Source organism: Vicugna pacos, chromosome 6, assembly GCF_048564905.1.
Source record: "Vicugna pacos chromosome 6, VicPac4, whole genome shotgun sequence".
Taxonomy (NCBI): Eukaryota; Metazoa; Chordata; class Mammalia; order Artiodactyla; family Camelidae; genus Vicugna; species Vicugna pacos.
In genome coordinates this window covers 10,669,531-10,696,063 of record NC_132992.1, presented here as the reverse complement: position 1 = coordinate 10,696,063, position 26,533 = coordinate 10,669,531, and the positions used below count along the sequence as shown (strand labels likewise).

At 44.2% G+C, this 26,533-nt stretch overlaps 1 protein-coding gene across 1 annotated transcript in view; it reads left to right on the top strand.

Annotated features, from left to right (window-relative positions):
* Positions 1-26,533, top strand: part of CGNL1 (cingulin like 1) — a 143,901-nt gene that overhangs the window by 30,359 nt on the left and 87,009 nt on the right. The window contains exons 2-4 of the mRNA XM_072962347.1: positions 20,816-22,417; positions 23,190-23,284; positions 24,789-24,894. Of these exons, the coding sequence (XP_072818448.1) occupies positions 20,831-22,417; positions 23,190-23,284; positions 24,789-24,894 (1,788 nt within the window). The 5' untranslated portion in view covers positions 20,816-20,830. The remainder of the gene's footprint in view (positions 1-20,815; positions 22,418-23,189; positions 23,285-24,788; positions 24,895-26,533) is intronic.

The window sequence follows — 26,533 nt, the reverse complement described above, 5'->3', positions numbered from 1 at the left end:
ATTCTTTGGATGTTCTGTTGTCCTCTGGAGGACGGGCTTGGCTGTACGCACCTCTGTGCTTCTTACCTCTGGGGTGATTATCCTGCTGTTTTCTCTGTATATGTAAGTGGTAGTTGTCACTGAGTAAATATGAGATGGACTCATTGATTCTCAGATTGGGAAGAACCTGCCTTCCTGAGGCGCTGTCCCCTCTCAAACCTGCCTGTGAAGAGGTGGCCCTGCCCTGTCACGATCCTCCACTGTCTCCTGAAACAGCCCATTTACCTTCAGGCATCTCTAACTGTTTACCTTCAGGCATCTCCGTCTCTAACTGTTAGGAAACGTTTTGCCCTTTCCCGTTGAGTTGGAATCATGTTCCTGGCACATCTACTCCTTGTTCCTTGTTCTAACCTTGGGAGCTGCATAGGACAAGTTTAATCCACTTTTCACCTGACAGCCCTTCTGGTGTTTACGTTTGATGAGACTATCCTGGTTTTAGTCCTGTTCCCCTCCTTTTCCCCATGCCTCTTCTCAGCTTCTCAGACCTGAGACCGTCCTGGCCACTCTTTCTTAAACCAGGTGCTTGCGGCTCAGCCCCGGGCAGCGGGAGCTTCCTAAATCACCAGGGAGGGGGTCTGATGGCGCCAGTCGGCCTGGCTTACTGGGCAAAGGTGACTGCTCGGCTGGTGGCCTGTTTGCCCTCAGCCCTCCCTGCATGTGCCCTGAGGCTGTGTGCTTGGGTGAAAAGACTGGGAGGGGGGTTGTTTTGATTTCAAGGGAGTCTATGGTTATCTGCCCTGCCCTCCTGACTCTGGATGCATAATTTCCAGAGATCACAGTGATCTTGGTCTTAAGTAACTTGTCAACTGTGGTCCCCAAGTCTTTTTTCTTTTTTAATTTTTTAAAAACAACAAGATTTGCTTCTGTGCCTCCCCCATCCTGCAGTCAAACAGTTGGTTTCTTAAGGGCCTTCAGTTCTCCCTATTAAACTTCATTTGTTAGGCTTGACCCATCGGTCCAGCCTGCTGGGCTGCTTGGCTCCCTAACTCTCCCACGGTTCATTGTCTCTGCTTCCCAGTGCCTGTGGTTCCTGTGGTTGCTGGCACAGGCTTTAGGGTGAGGGAGACGGGTGTAAATCCATATCCGCTACCTACTGGTTGCATGGTTTTGGGCAAGGGTGTAGTGAATACTCTTCTGGGATAATTGACAGAGCAGATCAGTGGTATCCCAAGGAATCCAAGGGCAAGGGGCAGCAGGTCAGGAAAGCAGAACTAGGGAAGCTGGGGAAAAAGAAAACCTCTTATCCTTGCTTTTCCCCGAACATTATTCTTTTCTTTTTTGGGGCCTGACTTTCCCTGTCTGTTTGAGTGGTAGACAGAATAATACCTCCCCCCACAAAGACTTCCGCATCCTAATTCTAGAACCTGTGAATGGGTCATCTTACATGGCAAAAGGAATGTGACTGAGTTAAGGACTTGAGACAGGGAGAGTCCTGGATTATCCAGGTGGGCCCAGTGTCATCACAAGGTCCTTATAAGGGAAGAGGGGAGACAGGAGAGTGGGGATCAGAGGAGGGACTGGGATGAAGGAAGCACAGGCAGAGAAGATGCCACACTGCTGGCTTTAAAGGTGGTGAAAGGAGCTAAGAAATGCAGGCAGCCCCTTAAAGCCTCCAGGAGGAATGCAGCTCTGTTGACACCTTGATTTTAGCCTAGTGAGACTTCTGACCTCTATTACAATAACAAATAAACAAATAATGGGTTGTTTTGAGCCACTGAGTTCCCGCTTTCCTGAGTTCATGCCTTCCCCAGTCCGCCCACCCTCCTGCAGTCACGAGCGCCCTCCCCCTCTGGAGGCAGTGGGGGTTGTTGCTGTCTTCCCACTTCCCCCATCAGTTGTCTGCCTCAGGGCCCAGCAAGGCCCTCCTTGCAGTGGGGTCTGGAAAGTGCCTGTGGAACCAGAGCCCCCAAGAGAAACCTTTTAGAAATGCAGCTGTGACTGTGGCTTGTTGGCCTCCCAGCTCAGCAGCCCTGCCAGGAAAGGAATAAGGCCAATCCGTCGTGGTTTTCTCCCAGTGAGCCCTGAGAGGACTTAGAGATGGCTGCCCCTCCCCAGGTGCTCTCTCACCACGCTGGGAATCAGCTCTGGAGCCTCCGTGTGGTGAATCAGCCTGCGTTCAGAGACTGGACTTTTGCTATGTCTTTGTACTCTTCTAATGTCATAGGTTGTATTGAAAAAGAAGCCGGTAGAAATATGATTTTGAAGCCTTCCACTTCTTTAATGCGCTAAAGTTGGAGAAGTGTTTCTGTATTCATGGTCTCAGTTAAGCCCTATGGTGGCCCCATGAAGTGACCAACCTCTTTACAGTTAAAATGACATCCATTCTCTACGTGTAGGGCTGGAAACCCACCATCCCTTTTTATGGGTCAGAGTTCCAGGTGGTGACATGCCTGGTCTCTCTGCATATGTGGGCAGAAGATGTTTCTGGTTTCTATTTCCAGAGCTGTTGGAAGCACAGCTCACCACCTCTTCATAGTTGTCAAGAACATTCTCATTTTCCCCTTAAAAGTCTGCTCTCTCTTCTCACTGAGCCAGCATCCTCACCTGCCTTTCTCTCTTCCCTACTCTTTACACGGCCTCCTTGCCACCTGGGCCTGGAGCTGTCGACCAGCCATCATTTTTCTGGATCACGCCTACTTTTGGAGGCGCCTGCTGTCAGGTTGTTCTGGGACCAGGTCTCATGTCACTGATGGGGCGCCCATAGAGATGCTCTGTCACCGTCGACTGGGTGCTGTCCTGGCAGCCAGATCCCCAGCTGTCTCTCTCCCCATAATCCTCTGTGGGTGGTCTCCTCCTAACCAGATGGTTTCCAAGTTTAGTTTGCAATTAGTTGGTTGTTTGGAGCTAGAATGCATCTTTCTGGGGATCCAGTGTCATAAATGGCGGCTGAGTCCCAGGCCCCCACCCAACATCTGTGGCTCCTGTTATGTAGCTAAACTCTGGAGTCATGAAGAGAAGGGGCTTTAGAGTTAGAGCTAGTTGGGCCTCAGTGGTTCCTGGCTCTGCCACAGCTACCTGGGTGACCTTGGGCAGGTGACTTCACACCTCTGAGCCTCCGTTGCCTCACCTGCAAAACAATCCCTACCTGACAGAGTCACTGACTAATGTATTAAAAGGACTTAGCATAGTTCTTGGCACTTGGTAAATGCTCAGTGAATACCACATTAATTATTACTGTGGTATTAATTATGTATCTGGTTTGTTTACTAGCACCACTTAACCTACTCACTATTTATTTATACTGCCATTTCTGTGGGTAAACTGATTCCAAGGTCAAACTCTGCACTGGTCACTCAGATTTGAAATGTTCTTTTTTCTTTCCAAGGTCTCAGATTGCTGGGAGTCGGGGAGGAGGGAGGAGTCCCCATTCATTCATTCATTCAATTCATAATTAATTGCACTATGTCAGGAATGCTGTGCAGCCCCAGGGGCAAAATGGTAAGAAAACCAATAGCCCCCCCTTCCCATGGATCTTACAGGCTGATGCGGGAGACAGACATTAATTAAAATTAAAAAATAATAGAAATGTGGAAGCACAGCTGTTGTGAAGGAGTGATGCCCTGGAGGTGTAGGGAGATGTGGTCCCGGTATCTGGTGGGCTGTGGGGTTGGATTGACGCCTTTGGGTGGCAGATGCTGTCTTCACCTGGGTGGCTTGGGGCCTTGGCATCACTGGCCTCAGATTACAGCAGAGGTTGTGGTGCCCTGGGCTCCAGCAGGTGACAGTGCAAGGTGTCTGCGACATCTGGGACATTGTCAGGACACAAGCCACTGTAAGGGAGGAGCAGTGGGAAGGGGCATGGCTGGGAGCAAGCAGCCTTCAACTCTCTGGTCAGGGAGCTGAGTTCTTAGGTGGTGCTTATTAAGGAATGTTTTAAGTGGAGCTTTCATTTGGTCACTCCTTGTGTTCAACCCAAATAACACCCTCGTCCATTCTTCCTGTCACTGGGGCTTCCGAGGGCCAATCGAGCTTAATGAGTATCTTTCCCCTATAATTGTTTCCATCTCATCTTGCATTTTTCACTATTTTTATCTTGCTCTTCATCCCTTTCTGTTTCTTTTTCTCTCATTTGGTTTCTCCCATTCTGCTCTGCGGTTAAATCTGCTCTTCACTTTTTGAAATCGCAGTTAACGTTTCTCTCTTCAGAATGCTGTTCTCTAAGATGGACGAGGCAGGGGGCAGAGTTCTGTCTTAACATAAGCAGCACTGGTATGCACGTCCTGTTTAGCGCTCCCGTTTAAACTCTGCTCAGATGTTCTCCTCTCTGGGGAAGATGCATCTTCTGTGTTTGCCCAGCTTGCTGATTGTTCATTCTCTCTCCCGCAGTATGCAGTTTGCAGGTTTCTTAGTCCTTTAGCTCTACTCTTTGGCTTGTGGGAAACTATCCACAGTTCATAAATTTTCACCACTTAGATCACATTCACACCCCAGCTTGCGCAGGACTCTGAGCTCAGGAACCTGTGGGTGCCTCGCCAGGTATCTGTGATGTGATGCTCTGTGCTCCCTGGGTCCAGAGTATTTTGCCTGTTCTTTCTGGCAGAGGGATGATCCAGGAGCAGTGTTTTGAGACCTAACCAGGATGCTGTGCCTGGTAACCTGCTGAAGGACATGAATATTTCTGGTCTGGCCACCCAAGAAGCCCGGAATTGCAGGTTTTGGCTCTGGAGTGACCGCACTGACCACAGCAGTGGCTTTGACTGCCTGGTGGTTTTTTTTTTTTTTTAAGTTACTTTAAAAACCCAACTTTTAATTTTAAAGTAGTTTTAGAGTTATGAGAAAATTGTGAAGATGGTACAGAGAGTTATTGCGTTCCCCCTGCCTGGTTTCTTTGGCTTGTCACAGTTAAGGAACAAATATTGGTAAATTATTATTAGAGTTCATACTTTATGTTTGATTAGTTTTTACCTAACGTCCTTTTACTATTCGAGGACCCCATCCAAGATATCATGTTACAGTCAGTTGTTGTATCTGCTTAGGCTCCTCTTGGCTGCGAGAGTTTCTGACTCTTTCCTTGTTTTTGATGACTTTGACAGTTTCAGGTATTTTATAGGATGCCTCCCTGTTGGAATTTGTCATATGTTTTTCTTATGTTTACACTGGGGTGAGGGGTTTTGGGAGGAAGACCACAGAGGTAAAGTGCCATTTTCATCACAGTGCATACTATCAATATGACTTAGAACCATTGAGGTTGATCTTCTTAAAGGGTGGACCTGGCTGAGACCGTGTTAGTCAGGTTTCTCCACTGTGAAGTTTTTCTTTTTTCTCTTCTCTGTACTGTCCTCTCTGGAAGACAGTCACTATATACAACCTGCACATAAGGAGTGAGGAGTTAGGCTCCCCTTCTTTCGGGCAGAGCGTGGAAATCAATCATTTGGAATTCTGCATGGGAGATTTGTCTGTTCTTCCCCATTTATGCATTTATTCAATCATTTATTTATATTAATATGCACTCATGGATATTATTTTAATACTTTGGAATTTAATCTAATGCTACTTTATTTTGTTACTCAAAGTGTTCCAGATTTGGCAGCTGGAAGCCCCATGTCTCTTTGACATAACCCTATCATTGTGGGTTTTTTTTTTTTTTAAGCACTTCCTTACTTTCTGCCACTACAAAATGCTCCAGGATCATCTTGTACATTTCCTGCCCCAGTCCTAGAATCGGCCATTTCCCCAAGGAGCCCTAGAGTCTTTTTTGGGGGGAGAATTGATTGGTATTAGAAACCAAGATTTGTTCTCTAGGTGTGCTTTTTGCTACAGGGATGTTTATTCCTTCTAAGCTCTCTTGACTGACAGAGCAAAGAAAAACGTGTATATTGTATACTGTATTTATAAATATATAACCGTCTGTATCTCTGTTTAGCTAAACGTGAGTTTATTCTGGTATCTCCAATTCTAATCTCTTATTACATGGATCATTCTAGCCTTCTCCTTTGCATGTCTATGACCCCGACTCCAACAGTGAGAAACAAGTCTCCCACTATCTGCCATCCATTTATTTGCTCAGTTCCATGTACATGTACAGTGGTTTCAGAATTAGCCCACCCCTGTAGGGGAAGCAACTTTATCATAACAATGAAATACTTAAGTATCATTCCTTTTGCCTTTGGTTTTACAGACTCTGCTCATTTCCAGATCGTTGCCTTTTTCCCTCACTCACTTAAGTGAGGTGGTTTCATCTATTGGTAATACAGTTGGATTCTTTTACTCTGATGGCTTTTTGAAAGAGAGAGATGGGAAGGTGAAGACTCAGCTGTCAGGGAACTGAGAAAACGCTTGTGAACAGTTCATTTTCTTGTATCTGCCAAGTGCTTGGTATCTCCATGCTGCTGGATGGCAGGGTTCTTGTAATCTTTTCTCCCTCTCCTTGCTTTTGTTCGTACGCATTTGGTGTGGACTGAATGTTTATGTCTCCCCCCAAATCAAATGTTGAAATCCTAGCCCTCAATGTGATGGTATTTGGAGATGGAGCCTCTGGGAGCTAATTAGGATTAGATGAGTTCATGTGGGTAGGACCCTCATTATGGGATAAGTGGCTTTAAGAGAAGAAGAAGAAATGACATGCACTGAGGTAAGGCCATGTGAGGTTGTAGTGAGGCGTTCTCCATCTACAAGCCAGGAACAGGGTTCTCACTTAGGAACTGAATCAGCCGGCACCTTGATCTTGGACTTTCCAGCCTCCAAAACTGTGAGAAACTTGTGTTAAGCCCACCAGTCCATGGCATTTTTTTGTTGTGGCAGCATGAGCAGACCAGAACACCTTTATATATAGAAACAGGATAGGCACCCTTGAGCTGTCGAGAGGCCCTTTCTTAAACCAAATGTTCCCAGTTCCCTGTCTACCTTTAAGAACAAAGGGACCCCTCTTTCCTCCAAAGCACCTGGGGTAAGAGATGGATCCAGGTAATATTGATAGTGATGTATTTTGATGTGAGAGCTCCAGGGTAAGGCCTTCCTGTTGGAGTTGTCTGAGGGTATCTGATGGGACATTTTTGGCAAAAACAAGCCTTAGGATGGAGAGAATGTTTCTCAGTGGAAAGGTCATACTCACCTACTTGGAGGAACGCATAACCCGGTTCCTCAAACATACTGAGCCTACATGAGAGGGGGGCCTATTCCCCCCCGTTGAGAAATTCTTTATATTTTAAAAATACATATATTTCCAAATTTAAAATGGGAAAATCAGAATCTAGAGACAAGAAGAAAAATAATTAGAATTACCTGACCCTCATGATGATTCCCATTAACATTTCCATGTTTTTTTCTTTGTAGCCCTATACATATAAATATATATATTTTAAAATGAGACTAACATTATTTGCTCTGTAACCTGCTTTCTTATTTGGGCATATATCATGATACAGTTTTAGGTCAGTCAGTAAATACAGATGTGCCCATTCATCATATGGATTGCCATAATGTAGTTAATTGATGGAAAAATTTTTTTTAAATTTGGTTTTGCTTTTTGAGGGGAGATAATTAGGTTTATTTATTTAGTTTTAGAGGAGGTACTGGATATTGAACCCAGGACCTCATGCATGCTAAGCATGCACACTACCACTTGAGCTATACCTTCCCCCAAATTGATGAAACTTTTGATTGTTTCTTTTTTTAACACCTTATCATGGGGCCCTTGTTTTGAAAGCAGGAAGCATGCTGAGAAGGGCTGTAGCATGTGCTCACAGAGGGCGCAGAGCTGGAATCCAGTCCCAGCTGTTCGGTGCAGTTGGCTGTCCAGCATTGTGTGCTCCTGTGGGGGCTGGGCCAGCAGCGAGGTCTCACCGGAGCTCATGGACATGGAAGCGCGCTGTCAACCATAACATCGCATTGTGGAAGTGAGTGCTCGTTAAAATTTCCAAGTTAAAAGGCCTCTGCTTCCTTGAGGCAGATTTTCCCCTAGGACGCTGAATGTGGGTTTTCAGTTTCTCTCCTTTGATCATTAAGTATTTTTAGCTTCTTTAGACATGTCATTGTGTCTTCACCGTACCCCTGTCTAATTATTTCATACAAAGAGAGAAGTCACCGGAACTGTCACTAGTGTAGGAAACAGAAAGAAACCCAAAGCTCAGGAGCAATGTGTGGCCGTCGATTTTTTTTAAAAAACCCTTTAACTTCCAGGGAGGGACTTCCTTCTATTGTCTCCCTTGTGTGTTTCTTCCTTTTCCTTTTCGTTTTATCTCTTTTCTTTGTAGTGGTTTTTTTCATGTCCAGAATTTAAAAAAAAATTAATTTCATTGCCTGTTGCATTTCGCAGCTCGGCACCTATTTGGATAGGAGTGTCTGCTTCCCGCCGCCCTCAGGGCAATCTGCAAGTGCAGGGTGGATTTACCCAGGGCTTGACGCCGTGATTTCCACCTCCGTGACCCAGACAGGCTCACGTTGGAGAGAGGGGTCTACCCAGAAAACAGGTTATGCTTTGGTTTTTTAATACAAAACCGTTCTAAAGGGAGCCCCCAGGAAAAAATAAGACGTTTAAGTACTTGCTCTTTTGCCATTTTTTTTCTCTGTGGTCGTCAGTTAACCAACCAAATTAAAGGGTGCATGTTAATGTTTAGCATTAAGCTAATGTCTCAAGGTTAGTTTTGGACATTGCCATTCAGAGTGGGTTAATGTTCAGTGCACAAGCATTTAGAAGAGTACTTGGTACGTAGTCTGAGTGTTTAGGAGTTAATTACATCCTCATCATTATCATCATCATTATTGGTGCCTGTTGTGGGGCAGTAAGACAAAGACGGGGCAGGGGACCTCACCGCAGTGTTGGATGTAGGTGGAGGAAAGTAGGCTGGAATTGCTGCTATGTGTGACTGGCTTGGGAGAAGTGATGATGGGCGTGGGAATGATCCCAGAGCAGAGACTTGGGTCTAAAAGCTTAGAACTAGGGAGCTCTGAAAGTGGCTCATCTAATGGAAATCAGAGGTATGTTAAATGGTCTCTGAGAGCCGTTCTACCTTTAGAATATGATTTTGTGTAGGTTCCTCACTACCTGGAGCAGAGTAGGGATGGGCATAGGGGTGAGCGTTAATAGGTTCAGGGGTTTTGCAGAAGAGAGGGAAAGGGAGTGACTTTTTTCCCCGAGTTGGATTCTTTTCTCGGTGTCTTTTTGAGTGTTCTCAGGCTGAGAGATATTTCCATATGCTTCTGCAATTGCTGTTAATTGAACGCAGACCATACCTCTTCAGCTGCTCTTGGCACAGCCTTAGAGGTCCAGCTGCAACTCAGGACAATAGGCAAGTGCCAGAGGGAGGGAAGAAAGTAATATTCCATACAATTAGGTAAGATCTGGCTCAGAATTCTTTTGAGCATGAATACCAGGTTATGCATTTTGATTTGTACTCCTCCAGGCTGTAAAGACATCCCTGGGGAGAGCAAACAAATATAGCAGAGATTTTGTCCTGGGGCGAAAGGGAGAGTGGGGGTGGGGGCGTGCAGGGGAGGCATCTGCGCTTCCCATGACTGCCTTTATTTTGTATTTTGATTTCTCGGGTAGCTGATGCTCCTTGAGAGAGTTTTCTTTACTCCACGCTTTAGTTAGTCCACGCTGGTAGGGCTTCGGTGCCTTCCACTCCAGTGACACAGTTCTCGTCAGGGTCCCCTTTGATCTCCATCCCAGGCTTTGTCGGCTTATCGGCGGTGTTTGGCTCGTTTGCCCGCTCCTTCCTTTTGGAAACACCAGCATCTTTTGGCTTCTGGGCCACCACACTCGCTTGGTTTCCTCCTGTCCCCCTGGCTGCTGCTTTCCAGTTGTCTTTGCCTGCTCCTCCTGTTCCTCCTGACTTGAAGGTGTTGGAGTGCCACGGCCTCGGTCCTCCTGTGGGTTCAGTGGGTCTGGGCTGGTGCCTGGGGTTTTGGTTTTGCATTTCTCACAAGTCCCCAGGGCATCTGCTCCTGCTGGTCCAGGAGCCAGCCTTGTGCAGCAAGGCACTGAGCTCTGTCCTCATCTTTTCTGTCTGCGTTACTTCCTAGCTGAGCTCATCCAGGCCCTGGCTTTGAATAACATCTTGACTCTTACTGGTGACTTCCCACCCAACTTGGAGTGAGACCCAGAGTCCTTAGGAGGCTCACAGACCCTGTGGTTTGCTTCCTGCCCACTGCTCTTCCCTCCCGTCCCTCCCCTGCCCGTCTCTTGCTGTGTTCTGACCATGTCCACGTTCCTGCTGATTCTCCCGCACACTCCTTCCCCGGGAGCTCCAACTGGCTGTTCTCTCTACCTGGCGCTCAAGTGACTTGCACAGCTCTTTTCCCTGCTGTCAAATCAAATCCTCCTTCTCAGAGAGGCCCACTGTGTCCCAGAATGACCTTCACCACCACCACCTTGCCTTCTCCTCACCCTGCTCTGTTTTCTTCATGGCACTTGTCACTGTCCCTTGCTTGTGACACCACCACCCCACCGTGCAGTGTAAGGTTAGGTCCGCAGGTGCCTCGCATGGCCACGGACTCTCAGTAGGAATTTGTTAGTGATGTAGCAAAACATTAGTATCAGCATATCCTGAGTGAGCTGGATGACCACTTGTCACTACCACTTGTTCTGATGCCGTCTTTATAATGGTTGGGGTGTCAGGATATATTATAGTGTTTTAGTTATGGTGAGCTCTTGGGAGAGAACTGCGTTGGGCTGGACACATGAGTGAGGCCACCATACCATGTGAAGAGCCTGTGGTTTCATGCCACCTGCAGCAGGGAAGGCGTCTGCCCTGTAGTGGTGGCGGTCTCCCTGTTCACCCCAGGTATGGTGATTTAGTTGCAGCAAAATTGACATTACCCTGCATATTAAATTCATGTTAAGTTGAATTTTTTTGGTTTTTAAAATTGTGTTTGGATTTAAGGTACAGATTTGTTTTGGTTTTGTGGTATCATAAAAACTATAACAGTTGTGTATTTGTACATGAAGTGAACACAAAGGATCTTCGGAAATTTTTTTTTTCTTTAAAGGCGTCTGTACATTATTTAAGCATGTGAAAGACAAAAATAGGAGTTAATCAGTATTAAAGACTCAGCTGAGGACAGGGACACCTAGGAGTAGGTCTTAGCTTTTCACAAGCACTTTGAGAAGTTATTTTTAACAAAACAAAGATAGTACATAGTCTGAGTGGGCCATAAAATTTTAGCTTGCTTTCAAGAGAGAAATTTTAAATTAGCTGTATGCATAAGAATATACACACTGACACTCTAAAAGGTTAAAATATATAATACTTTTGTTCACATAACTGAAACTTCAATTTCTGATCACTGATGCAGTTTCTGACTATTGAAAAACATCATGAACTGTGGAATGCCCTTACTGGAGACATCTGAAACAAATAAAGATATTTAAATATGAAAAAAGGATAATGGAGTTGATGGCTTTTACCCACCACTACCAGGGCCTGCATTAGGAAGGTATGCGCAGGAGCTCCCAGCTCTAATTTCCGCCTAGGCCTTTCTCTGTCTCCTGGAGACCAGAGAGGAAGGGACTCTGCACTTGAGAATTGGGGCCCAGGAAGGGGACAGATTTGTGCTTTAAGGAGAAGCGGATGGTTGTCCCCCATGTATTTCATTTGAATATGTGTGTTTGTTTATATCCTGTTCACTTGTGCCTTAGTCCCTCTGGGGTGTGCTGATAAAATACCACAGGCTGGGCAGCGTGTAAACAACAGAAATACATTTCTCACGGTTCCTGGGGCTGGGGATTCTGTGATCAGGGTGCTAGCACGTGGCAGGTGGGTGACACCCTCTTTCTGGTTCGCAGCCAATGCCCTCTTGCTGTGTCCTCACATGGTGGAAGGGACCAGGGATCTCTTGTGTGGAGAGTGTGTGTGTGTGTGTGTCTTTTTTATAAGAGCACTGGTCCCATTCGTAAGGGCTCCATCCTCATGACCTAAACATTTTCCCAAAGGCCCCACCTCCTAATAGCATCATTCTGCGGGTGGTAGTGGTTAGAGTTTCAGCATGTGAATTTTGGGAGGACAAACCTTCAGACCATAGCAACGACTTGCAGATATAACCTGAGGCTCTCATACTCTGAAATTGTGGAGACTAGGGCAGAAGACGAAGGGGGACAGTGGGGGGGTGCTTTAGGAGAGGAGAAGGGGGCCAAGGACCCCCCAAAATATTCGGAATACCTAAAAGGACAGTCAGCTCTTCAGTTACCGGAGTCTCTGGTGAGACCACGATGCATCATGGTTGGGGTGGCTTTGGGGTCTGGGAGAGTGCCTCTTCCCCCGCTGCCCTCCCAGGAGAATTCTGGGGAGGAAGATAGCACTGGGGAACCAAAGCCCTGGTGTCATCGAGTTTGGGATAATAACTATCTTAAACAACAGACAACGTGGACTGAGACGTGGGAATCTGCTAGGTTTCTCATTTAGAAAGTTGATTTTAATTTTCGTTTTTAATGTTTTGGGTGGCTACACAGTGTTATCTTCTGTTTGTTTTTAACAGTCATACTCAGTGATAGTCGGTGGGTTTCTGTGGACTATTCCAGATGCCTGTCAATTGTAGCATAGTCTTTCTGGGTCCCATGCAAATAACTGACCGCTATGTTTATGACGTCAGTTGGTCTGTGAATTGATGCCCACAGGGAGGTGGGAAGGCTGCGCGCCCCGGACCCTCCCCTGGTGGCTCTATACTTTGTAGTCATTTGGCCAAGTTTACTCAGGATGCCATCTCTCCTTCAGTCTTTTCCCTGATGAGGACAAAGTCGGACAGATTTCCCTGGTTTGATCTTGTTTTGAGTGACCAAGAAGAGATGCTTTGCAGATGGCGTAACATGTCTTCCAGGGGAGGATACTTAGCTTTGGAATTCACTTGCAGAAATCCTCTGTAAGGAGGTTCCAGGAGCGGGGCTTGTTACAGCTGGCATTGCTGGAATTCCACAGAGTTCCTTTCCTCCTCTTAGGCGATCCTTGATAACCCCAGCACCTATTTTTCACTTTGGGACACGCACATCTTGTGAACGCGGCAACTGTAGGTGGGACGAAAAGCCACAATGATGCTGACGATCAGAGTCTAGTGGTGTAAACAGTGATACATGTTCTGGGCGGAGGTAGTGGGCACACTAGAAGGATAGGATTTGTTATGAAAACCCTTGACTTTTTAAAATTGTTCACATTTTAAAAGGGGGATTCAGTGCTATGTGCGTGGTACCTGGTTTATTAGTCCATCCATTCATTTACTTATTCTGCACCTGCTACATGCAGGACCCTGTCCTGGCCGCCGGGAGCAGAGAGGAGTCATCTCCTCTGAGGAGTGACACATATGCTGAGATTTGATAGACCAGGGTCTGCTCTGCTGGCATGACAGTGGAATGGAACCTGGTGATGTGGTTTGGTCCGCAGCCATCCAACGCCCATGTCAGAAGAACTACCAGATACTGTGGGAGACAGAAAAATAAAAACATGTCTCTGCTCAAGAAGGATCTCAGGTCTCAGGGACAGATGGTCTCAGTCTAAGTCCCAGCACTGCCCCCAAACTGGGTGTGAGAGTCTGGGGGCAAGTGCTGCCCCTGGGAGCTTACACATCTCTAATGGGGAGAAAATAGAGTCCCTCACAAGTGGGCTGCAGGGATCTGACCAGATGAGATGGTGTAAAACAGGCACCTGGCACTTGCCTGGCACTGTGGAGGGATGATGTGCATGCCTGACTCAGAAATGATTGAAAAAAACTTGAAATGGAGCTTTGGAGGTAAAACCCATCTACAAAAAAGCTGCTCCTGGAGAGCCTTGCTGGGCTGTGTAGAGCTGACGGGGCTCTGGGATGTCGGAGGACTCAAACTGCTGGAGGGGGTGAGCGTGGAAGAAATACAGCATCTTCGTAGCTGAAGGGAAATAGTTTTTTTACCGAGGGGGAAAATGGAAAGTAAAGGTTATAAAAGTAGTGTGAGGCTAAAAGCTTCTCTTGGCCAGATACCTGCAAAATGTTCCCTTCCTCTTGGTGGCTGGCTAGAATTGTGTTCAGGTAAGTCATGTGAACCCTGGCATAAGGTGTGCACTGAGTTTGAAGAGCTCTTCAGTCCTCGGAGTTGACTAGAATGTAATGAGTGACAAGACTGAGAAGTGGGAGAAGACTCCCCTGGGTTTTAGGGGGCGATTTATTCCTTGGACGTTTGACTTTGGTGTAGGTAGGTTTAGATGAGTTTCAAAACATGTCAAGGGTGGCAGACTGGCTTATATTGTGTCTACACTGATCCACGGTGGCTACACTGCCTGTGGGGGCGTGGTGTTGAGGAGGATTCTGAAGCTAGGTTTGGGTTGAGAGAGAAAAGGCAGTTTCCGTATGTTTTGAACTCAGGCTTCACATGGGAAACTGTAGCACAGATGTCATGTATCTGTCAGGCCTGGTTAAGAGCTTTCCTGTGGACCCGTCAACATAAAGACATTCGTTGATTCAGTCAGCAACTATTTATTGTTTATTTCCACTCTGGACACAGCACTGTACTCGAGATTCTCAGCCCTCTGGTTTCTTAATTAGTTAATTATTTCAGAATGTTGGTGGTTAATGCTGTTTGGTTAACCACTGGGGTTTTTAGCCAGTGCCTCAGAAGTATTTAAAAACATTTGGTGATCAAAGTCAGCTTTCTTGTGGCCATAAGTGCCACGTTGAATGTTTTCATTTATTATTTCCTACTTCATTTAGCATAGTCTATGATTTAATTTTCCCAGGCACCTTATGAAGTCATCATTAATGATCTGACTTCAGAGATAGGAAAACACTCAGAGACGTTAAAGAACGTGTTCAGAGCCGGGGTTTGACCCGAGTCCAGTGTTAGATGTGTTTCTTACCCCTGCATCTGGGTGTTCTCTCCAGTACTTGTTTCAGAATTGCAGACTTCTGCATCTTAGCTCTGCATTCGTGGGAGAACTTTTAGAAATCATTTCAGGGTCAAGAGGTGAAAAAGGGCGAATAACATGTCTGAAACATTTTTTGGACGTGAATTCTGTATTTTTTAAAGAGACCAAGTGTAATATAAAACATCTGTCACTGAATTTTAAAATCAAAGTTGGAAATATAAGAACACCATAAATGAAGTGGTAATATACATGCTAACCTGTTAAGGAAAGAAGAGGGGCTTCAAATGCAACAAAAGGAGGCGGATACAGACACCATCCACAAGGATGGGTCGTCATGTTTATTTAAAGAGATTCAAACCGTACTGAACTGTGTAAAGTAGGCAGCAACTCTGGTGTCATTTTCAAACCTCACAAAGTTTATTTTTGAAATTGTTTTCCCAGAGAATCCTGAAGGCCTGTGTGTGAGACATTTCCTTTGAAATCTTAAAAGTTTGGCCAGTTTCCTTTTTTTTTTTCTTTCTACAGAATAGGTGGATGGATAGATGGGGTGGATAGTTGGGGTAGATAGGTAGGAAGAAAGAGAGAAAGAAGGAAATAGAAAATAGAGCTTAATTTAGGTAAGCCTGCCTGTTTAGGAATATACTGAAAAACCAGCAACCATTTTGCTAATCTTGGATATTCTGTGCTCTCATTTTTCACATTTATGTAGCTGAGGGTCTAATGTGGATATTTGCACACACAATTCATGTCTTCCTGCTAGTCCTGCAAGCAAGTCCTTTAGGTGTGAGCATCTTAACTTGTGTGTTAACTTGTGGTGTTTCACCAGATGGGCGGTGGCTTCCCTCTGAATGAGACGGTCACCGAGCCCCACTCAGGGGAAATTACTTTTTGGTTGTGGCTCACTTCTTATTTCCTGGAATCAAGCTCAAGACTGCACTGAGGCTCAGTAGCTCCCCATCCCTGCTTTAGATGCTCTTTTAAGTGACTTGTATGATCAGATAGAATTATTCATTCCAAGCAAACGTACACACACAGAGATCCTGCCCCATGCCACGTGCTATGCTGGGTACTTGGGCCTGGCTGGTGGCGGCTGCTGTCCTAGGGAGGGAGGGCAAACCATGTGAGAAGGTTTCTAACTGGCTGCATATCCGCAGTGGTCAGGAAGGCCTCTGGAATGGCTGGTCAGTATACTTCCAGGGCTTGGAGGTACCACTGGGAATTAGGGTGGTGAGGCGGGAGGTGTGGCCCGGCACTGGGGCTAATCTCTGGGCTCAGCTGATAACATGTGATGGCCCAGTGAGGGGAAATATTGCTACCTGGCATACGTTTGTAGTTCTTCCAAGTGCCAAGCTCTTTGTTCTTACTCACAAACACACTCATTGATCTTGCTAACTAAAGCAATTATCATCATTTAACGGTCTTTCCTCAAAGCATTATTTCCACTCCAAAGCATCACTTTTATTTGCCAAGTGCCACAGTGTTACATCCTGGGAATTGGTCAGCATTTGCTGCCAAATTATGTAAGCCCTTGGTTAGGCTTAGTCCCCGACTGCACAAGTGTGCCTGTGGAGCGCGGTAGGTTGTCACGTGGCCTGGTGGCTGAAGACAGAGAACAGCTGTCCTTAAATCCATTCACTAATTCAGTGGTTACATCGTGGTTGGGAAGGAAATCCATGTTGGCTTATGACAACAGTGCCCAGCTGAGAAATGTCACTCTGTGAAAATACTGGATTGAGGTCTCTTGTTAAGGAGTGTAAATTATGGATATCTCATGAAATTCACATAGGCGGATTAATTTGCTAACAAGGAGCTAAGAATGTAATAAACCAAGGTGGCTTTACTCAAAGATTGAAATGTAATTAGTGTTGACTGTATGTACTAGCAGCAACTAACAAAAGGACTATAAAACCCTAGAAAAGAATTTTATTAATAGATAATAGAAATATTTTCATAAAAATTCAGAGTCAGCATAAAGGGGATTATGGGTGAATAAAATGATCTCATTTAGTAAATACTATTTTAAAAAAGTATCACAGTGAATAAATTTGTACAGAAACTCTTCTGTTAAAAAATATTTGTTACAAACTTTAGTGAGTACGAACAACACTAGAGATCCAGAATAAAACGTGCTGGTGCTACTCAGAATTCAGGGATTGAGATGCACCTGGGCATTTTGGTCTTGGCCTTGGTGTGTGGTTCTGTCTGAGGCGTGTTTGCTGTTCTTGTTCTCAGATTGAAGGGGTTTTACAGATATTACTAGTCTCATCTAGCTAGATAAACTAGATACCTCCTTTTCAAAATCTCACTCAGAAAATAGCGAAGGAGGAGAAATTAAGCCTCCAAAGACAAAGAATGACATTAGAGACTTATGGAGGAGAGTCTGACGCAGACGGAGGAAGGATAGTTATTGGGGTGATAACATCCTTCAGCCCAAGTGGCCGACAGTGTAGACGTGAGATGGTTTGCCTGCAGAGCGGCGGAGAGGCTCGGAAGGGGAGGGCACCAGTTACTGTGAGGGGCCGGGTGAGGGACCAGTGTCTAGGGAGTTATTTAAGTGCCGTGAGGACTGGAGCAGTTAGACCTCCAGACTCTACGCTGGGCCTTGGATCCCTGGCACCCACCTGCCCCTGTCCTCTTCCTCACCCCTGCAGTAGACTGGAGGTCCCTTCCCTGAGGGTGCTGAACTGGTATAGTGTTGGAAGCCGGTGTGGATGACTAAAAGTGGGAATTGAATTGAGTTCTAGCTGGGACCTCCATGTTCTCCCCCTGCCCTGTCCCGTAGGCCAGCAGCCAGGCCTGTGCACCCCAGTAATGGATTGGAGGGTTCTTTTCTTGGGAAATCAAACAACTTCAGGGAGAAAAAATGCCCATAGATACTGAAATGTGCAAGTCCCTCAGTGGAAAGCTTGGCACTTCCCCCCCGACATTCCGTGAAGCTCACCAGCTAATAACTCTTCTCCATAAATACAGAGCCTCCAATCTACTTTTACTACTTTCCTCTTAAATAAGATCAGGCAGCCCAAGATCTGAGTCACATTAGAAAGGCTTTTAACATGAAAGATAGGGACTGAAACAAAGCAGAAAAGAGAAACCTTGCAGAGGTTGGAGATGCTGCAGACAGCAGAGAAAATTTATTTTTTGAAAAAAATAATGGTAAAGAGAGAGAAAAGCTCTTTTCATATCTAAAATGAAAATAGCACCTAAGAAGGAGAAACGGAGAAGAGCAAAGAAATAATGGAAATTACAAATTAAATACTTGAGTTAAAAAAAGTTGAAGATGTATCTCTCAAAAAGTAGAACGAAAAAGATGGAGTTGAGAAGTAGATGAGAAAAGAAACAGGAAAAATTGAAATTTGATCTGAAGGGTTCAACATTACTAATATATTAGATGCAGACACCAAGAGCAAAATAAAATGGTTCTCTAAACATTGTCACAGAAATAATACAAGAACATTTAGTAGAACTAAAGTGAATTTCCAAATTGAAGGAATATATTAAATGCTCATATTTTATAAAACTGGCCACTTTAATACAATCCTCACTAGGGAAAATCATTGTGAAATTTCACAACACTGAGCACAAAGTAAAAGTCCTAAAAACTAAGAGGAAAATAAACAAGCCGGGCACAGAAGAAAGGGTTGTTCTAACAGCACCAGAATTTGTAATAGCATCCCTGGAAACCAGAAGATAATGGAGCTAATACTTTAACATCTGAGGGAAAATTATTTCAAACCTAGATGCTAAATCCAGCTAGATTATCATTCAAAAGTAAGCATAGAATAAAGAGATTTTTCAAAATACAAGGACTCAACATTTTTTCTCCCTCGGACCTTTTCTTCAAAAGTTACTGGAAGTGTGTTCCATCAGACCAATTGGGGAAACTAAGAGGAAGGCAGGAAACTTGGGAAACAAAATAACACAGTAGGAAGAGAGCAACCGGACCCTAAAGTAAGGCAGGGGGTTGGAAGTTTGCACAAGGGAGGTCACCGGGGGAACAAATCACCAAATTATTTAGTATCTTGATCATCTGGAGGTTAATACTGGGAAGCGTCCAACAGACGTGATGTAGCTGATGAAGAAATTTAAGGATAGGTACATAGAAGACAAGTAAAAATAGCAAGTATTACCTCTAGAAAAGTTAAAGCTTTGGAAGGAAGGAAAGATGACCAGTGTCTACAATTTGGCTCTTTAATGACCAATATTTATAGAATCATAATAATGTAAACACAGTTGGCTCCTGTTTTATTATTGGGAAGCTGGCAGAATGAGAAATTCACCTGTGTGTGTGGGTCACCTACCATACGAAAAAAAATAAATGACTGCATTGCAGCTAAGTGTATTACTTAGTGACATGGAGGTAAGCACTCTTGTATAAACAGCTACATTTGCAGTTGGTTTCCTCTGAGGAATGATCCAGACTGGAAAGGGGAGCTGGAGAGTACAGGTTTTCATTCTATCTTGTTTAACTTTGATAAAAAATTAAATTATTTTAAAATGTTACACACTTCTGGTATATGTGATGCTGGATCAGCTATCTTGTAATCACAAAGTCTAATCATAAAGTCTAATACATGCTAAAGGTAGATGAGTGGAAGAATAGAAGAGGTGTTCTTCAAAAATATCCTGGCATCCATTCCAGCTCTGGACTTTCTACCTCTGGGGGAAAAATCTCCTCTTAAGTTGCTATTTTGGGAATATAATTTTTGGAATATAATTAAAGAATGAAAATAAACAAATGAAGCATGCAAGTCAAGAAATTAGAAACATAACCGAATAAAGGAAAGCAGAAGGAAATGATAATGATCAAACTAGAACTCAATAAACTGGAAAATGAAAAAAGAGGAAATGATAACTCTAAGAACTAGTTCTCTAGGGGAACAACAATTTTAAAGAGTATATAGATGTATATTTTACCTGCATAATTAAGAAAGAGGTGAAGAAAGTACAAATAAAACTAAATAATGAGAAATGGGGAGGAGATGGAATGATTTATACTTTGCAAAACTCTGTGCAAATAAATTCAAAAATGTGGATGAAGTAGATGCTTTTCTTGGACAGTATGCTACCAGATGGACTCCAGAATAGAAAGAAAACTCAAAAAGGCCACTAACAGGGAAAGAAAAGAGACAGCTGTTTTCTGTGACCAGTTGTTTCTGCGTTTCCATGGCTGGCAGAGTCTTTCAGAGTGACAGAGGTGAATTTCTGGTGAGAACCTCAATGAGGGCTGGGTCTCCTGCCTGGTGATCGGAGGGCAGTCTCTGACAGGGGTGGCCACACACCAGAAAGGTGAAGTCAGTGGTTCTTGGCATTCGGACCCATCACAAGGTAAAGAGCCCAGAGTCTACAGTTTTTTTTAAAATAACATTCTTCAGATCCTTATGTTACTTGGACTTTTTGGATTAAAAAAAGTTAGAAAATTATTTTTTATCATTTATTCTCATTGTTGGTCTCACATACAACTGATTCCTTAAAGTAAAAATGTTTTAAACAGTACAGCCAAATAAATAATGATAAAGATTTCAAAGCAAGGTTGTGCATAAAGAAAAGGACTGTTTTGACAGGAAAATTAGGAGTATAGAAAAAAAGAAAAATGGTGAGCTTCAGAACGCCTTAGCTCTTAATTATTTTCATGGAAAAGTACCCTGGTCTCAAATGCTGGTAACTGGAACATCCGATTGGTTAAAAATAAATAGCATAAAGCGTGAGGAAACCAACTAAGGAAAAAAAAAGGTAACCAGCACAGCCCGTCAGCTAGAAACAATAATTAAGCTCTGCCAGGTCATCTCACCAGCCATCCACCCTAAGGCCAGAGTTCAAGCCCAGTGTTGACAAACACCGCGGTCACGTGTGCCCACGGGCATCCAGAAAGGCCTGCTGGGACAAGCATTTGGTTCTGAAGTGTCCTTGCTGTTTCAAGTGTTTTGTTTTCCTTGAACTTTGAGGTTTTCCCGCATCATTTAAACAGGTGTAATTCTAACTTAATGTCCTCTTTTTACTCCATCTTTCTCTGGTAGCGGGCACAGTGAACCATGGAGCTGTATTTCGGGGAATATCAGCATGTGCAGCAGGAGTACGGTGTCCATCTGAGACTCGCAAGTGACGAAACCAAAAAATCCAGGAATTCCCAGTCCTCTAAGGCAGGCTCCTACGGTGTCAGTATTCGGGTACAGGGGATTGATGGTCACCCCTACATAGTTCTCAATAATACAGAGCGGTGTCTGGCAGGTCCATCTTTTTCTGAAAACGGGCCATCATTTCCACCTCCAGTGATGAATACCCCGCCTCTCCATTCCAGCAACGGCTGTGTGCTGGAGGAAAACAGTGCCGAAGAACTGGAGCTCCCAGAAAACCCATATGCCCAACCCAGTCCAGTAAGAAACCTGAAACAAGCCCCTCTCTTTGAGGGCAAGAATGGAGTTCTAGAACGCAAAGCAGAGCCAATGAAGCCATCTCCCGTGCTGAACTTTCAGAAGCATCCAGAGCTTTTACAGCCCTACGATCCCGAAAAGAATGAGTTGAACTTACAAAATCACCAGGCTCCTGAGAGTAATTGGCTAAAAACGTTAACAGAAGACGGTACCAACAATAAAAAGGCCTGGACTTGCTCACCCAAACCTAGTCATTCCCAGCCTACCAGCCCTCCCTTGGAAGACGCGGCGAAATCCAGCACGACGGCCATTCGACTGTGCAGCTCCGTGATCATTGACGACCCCAAGAAGCAGACGTCCGTGTGCGTGAATGTTCAGAGCTGCAGTAAGGAAGGGCTGGCAGAGGACGCCCTTTCCCCTAGTGGGAGACCCCTACCTGCCCTCAGCCTGCACGCCCACCCCGAAGCCAAGAAAATCAGGCCCGATGTACTTCCCTTCCGGCGCCAGGACTCAGCTGGACCCGTCCTGGACGGAGCTCGGTCTCGGAGATCCTCCTCGTCGTCCACCACGCCCACTTCAGCCAACTCTTTGTACAGATTTTTACTCGACGACCAAGAATGTGCCATCCACGCCGAAAACGTGAACCGACATGAAAACAGAAGATACATCCCCTTCTTGCCTGGAACTGGGCGGGATATTGATACGGGATCGATTCCTTGCGTGGATCAGTTAATTGAAAAATTCGACCAGAAACCTGGGCTGCAGAGAAGAGGCAGGTCCGGGAAGCGAAACAGAATCAACCCTGAAGACAGGAAGAGGTCTCGAAGCGTGGATAGTGCCTTTCCTTTCGGTCTCCAGGGGAACTCGGAGTACCTGAATGAGTTTAGCAGGAACCTGGGCAAGTCCAGTGAGCACCTGCTGCGGCCGTCACAGGTGTGCCCGCAGAGGGCGCAGGTGCAGGAGCACCGCGGGAGGCAGGGCGCCGGCCGCGCCTTCGCCAGGCTGCAGGGAGCCCAGCCCAGGCCGCCGCAGCCCCCGCAGAGCAAAGATGGGAAAGTTCCGGAAAACAGAGGTGGTCCGGAAAATCCGACTGTGCGCACATCTTCCCTCCCAGCACAGGCTAAGGAGGAGGAAATCAAGACGGCCACCGCTACGTTGATGCTACAGAATCGGGCACCAGCAACTTGCCCTGATTCTGGTACCAAGCGGATTTCTGTGAAGACATTTACTTCCACCTCCAATACTCAGGTAATACTGGTGGGAGTCTTTTTGTTCCTTCTAAATGATCTACATCCTGGCTGTAGGAATGCATATCCTCCATCCTGAATCAGTAATTGCACTATATATATATATAAAGTTTTTTTTTAAAGAGTTTTCCCGTAAATTATGATCTACTGACAATCGTTTGGTTTTCTGAATTAATTCAACTACTGCTGGACTCCTGTTCTTGTTCTTGTCTGTAAAGTAACTTGTCAAACCCTTAAGAAGGCTTGATTTTTCTTTTCATGTATGTGTAAAATCTGAATGTATGCAGAGTTTGTTTCAAAAAACAAGAGACTCCATGCTTAGGTTTGTTTAGATGTGTTTGTTTTCCTCTTGATACAGAGTGACTGGGTTAATTTCTGTCCTGAGAAATTAGGTTAATCCTCATTCAGGTTTATCCTGAAGTGATGGAATTCATTTAAGTGGTACATTTAGTGTTTTGGTATTTACAATAAAAAAATAATGATAATGATAAAAATGATAATAAGGTTGTTAAGTGCCTATCACTATGTGTTATGTATTATGCACCAATGTGAAGGCAGGTACTATTTACAGGCCAGAACATAGGTGAGGAAAAGTTAAGTAACATGCCCAAGGTTATAGTTCTCCTAAGCGGTAGAACCAGTTGTAATGAGCATCCTTACCTGAGGAATCGTTTTTGGAAAGTAGGAATGTGTTTGGAAGTTTCTGCTGTGAGGTTTTTGTCTTCTTCCTGGAAACATCATCTGGTGATCTAATGACAGACATTGTGTTCCAGGCCACGCCGGATCTGTTAAAGGGCCAGCAAGAGCTCACTCAACAAACCAATGAGGAGACGGCCAAGCAGATACTTTACAATTACCTCAAAGAAGGGTTAGTGATTTTCCTTAAAGGAGCAAAGTATTGTCCTTTCTGGTGGGCCTCGTTAATTTTTTTGTGAGACCTTGTGTTTGCCCTCCCGTCCTGCCCTGTGTGAGCCATTTGCGGATTAGGACTCAATTGCCAGAGTTTTCACAACAGCTTTTAAGTCTTCGATGGAGGGGCTGATGAGCAGAGGGAGGGAGGGGAGAGAAGAACGTCATACTTTAAAAGTTAAAAATGAATCTGTTTTAAAAATGACTCTTAACTGTTTCAGAAACAAATTCAAAGATAGGGAAGAATGTCTACTATGCAGTTTTGAATTCAGTCTGCCATCACCTTGAGTTCGTCTTGATGCACATGGGGGTAATCAGTCATCCCTCATTGAAGTTGCAAATAAAAACACCTCCTCCCCTCCCCAGAGTTGACTTTGGCTGGGAGCCCCTGCTTCCATTATTTTTAAAGCATGTATGAGTCATTGAAAATCAGTGCTTTCCACTTACTTATCTGGAAGGCTGAGTTGAAATAATCTGGTTTTCAGTCCATGCTTAGATACCAACTAAGCTGGAATTCTAGGCCAGGAATTTGATGTTTCTGTTTCAATTCTCTCATTAGATATGATTAAAAAGAAAAAAATCTTTGTACTCTAACGTGACTGAAAGTCACTTGGCAGATACTTGGTATTAAAACACTTCATAGTTTTGTGTTGTGCCTTACAATTTTCTGTCAGTAATACAGAGCTGATAGAACAGTTCAAAATATAAGATAGAGGCTCTTTTGAGGAAAAAAAGAGTAAGTAGATTCTTTGAGCTGAGAACTAGTTATTAGTATCTTTCTGTGAAGGGTTTTACTATGTTAAAATTAAGGCAGAAGAACTTTTAACATTTAAAATTCTCCCTCTACATTCTTTTATATTTTTGATCCATGATTTATTGAGAGACTGGTGAGACACACTTCAGTGGGAGGTATGTATTTAAGGAAACTTAAATTTCCTAAGTGCCAGGTATGTGTGATAGAGAGTGTGGTAGCGGTTAATGGAGCTTGATCTGACCATTATCTGTGACAGTCTAGACAAAGGGCAACCGTGTTGACAACCTTGGCTTGGGGGATTTATTCTTTCCAACATAGACTAAAACAAGTTAAGATCACTGGATCATCCCTTGTGTGACACACGTCCAAGAAAAATTGCTTACTGGAGTGAATCTAAGTCGTTTGAATCAAGCAATCAACAAATGACTAATTTTCACCAGATGTCTTCTCCACGCTTATTTAGAATGTTGTTGTGTCTCTGTCGCATGTTTGGAAATGGGAACCCCTCTCACAAATCAAATGGTAACATAGAACAATTTATTGGGAGAAAAATACCCATCCATCCTGCTCTCCTCTCACTGGTTGTGTCCACAGCCTTAATTAATTCATGTCTCTTATAATTTATTTTCTTAAAGGGCTTGCTGTTTGTGTTCTAAGACCAATGGTTGTGCCTTCACTGTTTTATTTTTTTCTGTTGCCTCTTTTCTAGAAGCACCGATAATGATGATGCTACTAAGAGGAAAGTCAACTTGGTCTTCGAGAAAATCCAGACTTTGAAGTCTCGAGCAGCCGGGAGCACACAAGGAAATAATCAAGTGAGTCACAGCTTTGTGTTTTGTAGCAGGCATTTCACATGAAATGTGGCAAACAGATTGCTTTCTTCAGTCTGTATGTTTGGCCACAGCAGTTAAGGGGGAAGTTCCCTGAGTAGTGAGCAGAACCGATGATGGAAAAGCACGTTTTACATATTACTAATTTGCACCCTGCCTTTTTTTCCAGAAAGGTTTTAATGAGTTTTATTTTTAAAAAAATCTCTAAAATAGAATGGGATGAGACAAGTAGGTGGTGAAATTTAGAAAGGCAAAAGAATAGGAGGAGTGAAGTGAAGCAACGGTGGGGAACCCGAGCATAATCATAGGCAGGTTCGGAAGGTAAGTGTGAACGGGCTTGGACCCAAGCTCTCAAACTTCACAGAGTAAGAAATTAGAGTCAGAGAGGAGCATACAAAGAGAGGCTGGTGGAGCCGACCAGCATGGGCAGAACGGAAAGGAAGGAGTGGAGTGGTGCCAAGTTCTTTTTTTAAAAAAAAAAAAACTGCCTGCTTAATGTTTTATGCTGAATTTGAGTTGAGACTTGGAGATTTTTTTTGTTAAAGAAGGAGTCATCTCCTATTTGCTAGACATCCTTGGTGCCCTGAAAGGAAGCATTATTGAAGGGGAACGACTAAAGTCTTGTTCCTCAGTCCTGTACCAGCTTGAATTGGGATCCATTTCTTGCTTAAGCATCTTCCCTTTCCCCTTCTGGGAAAAGTTCTGCCCTGGAAGAAAGGAGATCCCAGATGCAGATAACAGGGAATTTGTCTATAGTTTCTTTTTTAACTTTGGAGGTATCTGAATAAAGGGTATTTTTAGGCATCAGCTACCCTTTTTTCTCTACTGTTCAGTATTCCTCTTGTGCTCAGCTGACCCATGATGCTGCTCTGGCATCAGATAAAACCATTTATTTATCCATATGTATAACATTAAAATGTATAGTTATATATAGGTATATTTTAAATATTTTGTATTTATTTTTAAAAGTAAAATATATATATAAATATTTTATGTATTAATCTAAACATATACACACAATTCCCACTGAGAAGTCTTTAAATTATACACCTTGTGTAATTATAGGCAAGCTTCAGGAGCTCTACACAGTTTTTAAAATTAGGTTAGAGGTTTTTTTTTTTGGCTAAATCCAAATGATCACCATGGCTCCTGCTTTTCATTTGCCTGCATATTCTCTTGGAGAATGCATCCTTCAGTCTTGATGTTAAGATTGTCACTGTGGTCCCAGACTAGGGGTATCCAGTCCAAACTAGGGAAGTCAGGATAGCCTTTCTGGAGTTGATAACACTCATGATGTCTCAAAAGATGATAGGGTTCTCCCAGAGAAGGGAAGGCAGGACATTCTAGGTAGAGGGAACAGCACAAACAAATATGAACTATAAAGAGGTGTGTTTGCCACGTCTAGGGGACTGGAGGTAATTTAGTGTGGCTGGAAGAGAGCCAGGATGTGGGGACCAGATAGGAAGCACCTTGTATATCCCGTCAGTTTCTATTTCAGACTGAAGGTGATGGGCTACCACTGATGGGCTTTCAACAGCAATGAATAGTGTCGTATTCATAAAAATTCATTCCTTTGCAGCTTTTGGAGAGAGGTATGATTAGAGGAGGGGAGACCAATTAAGAA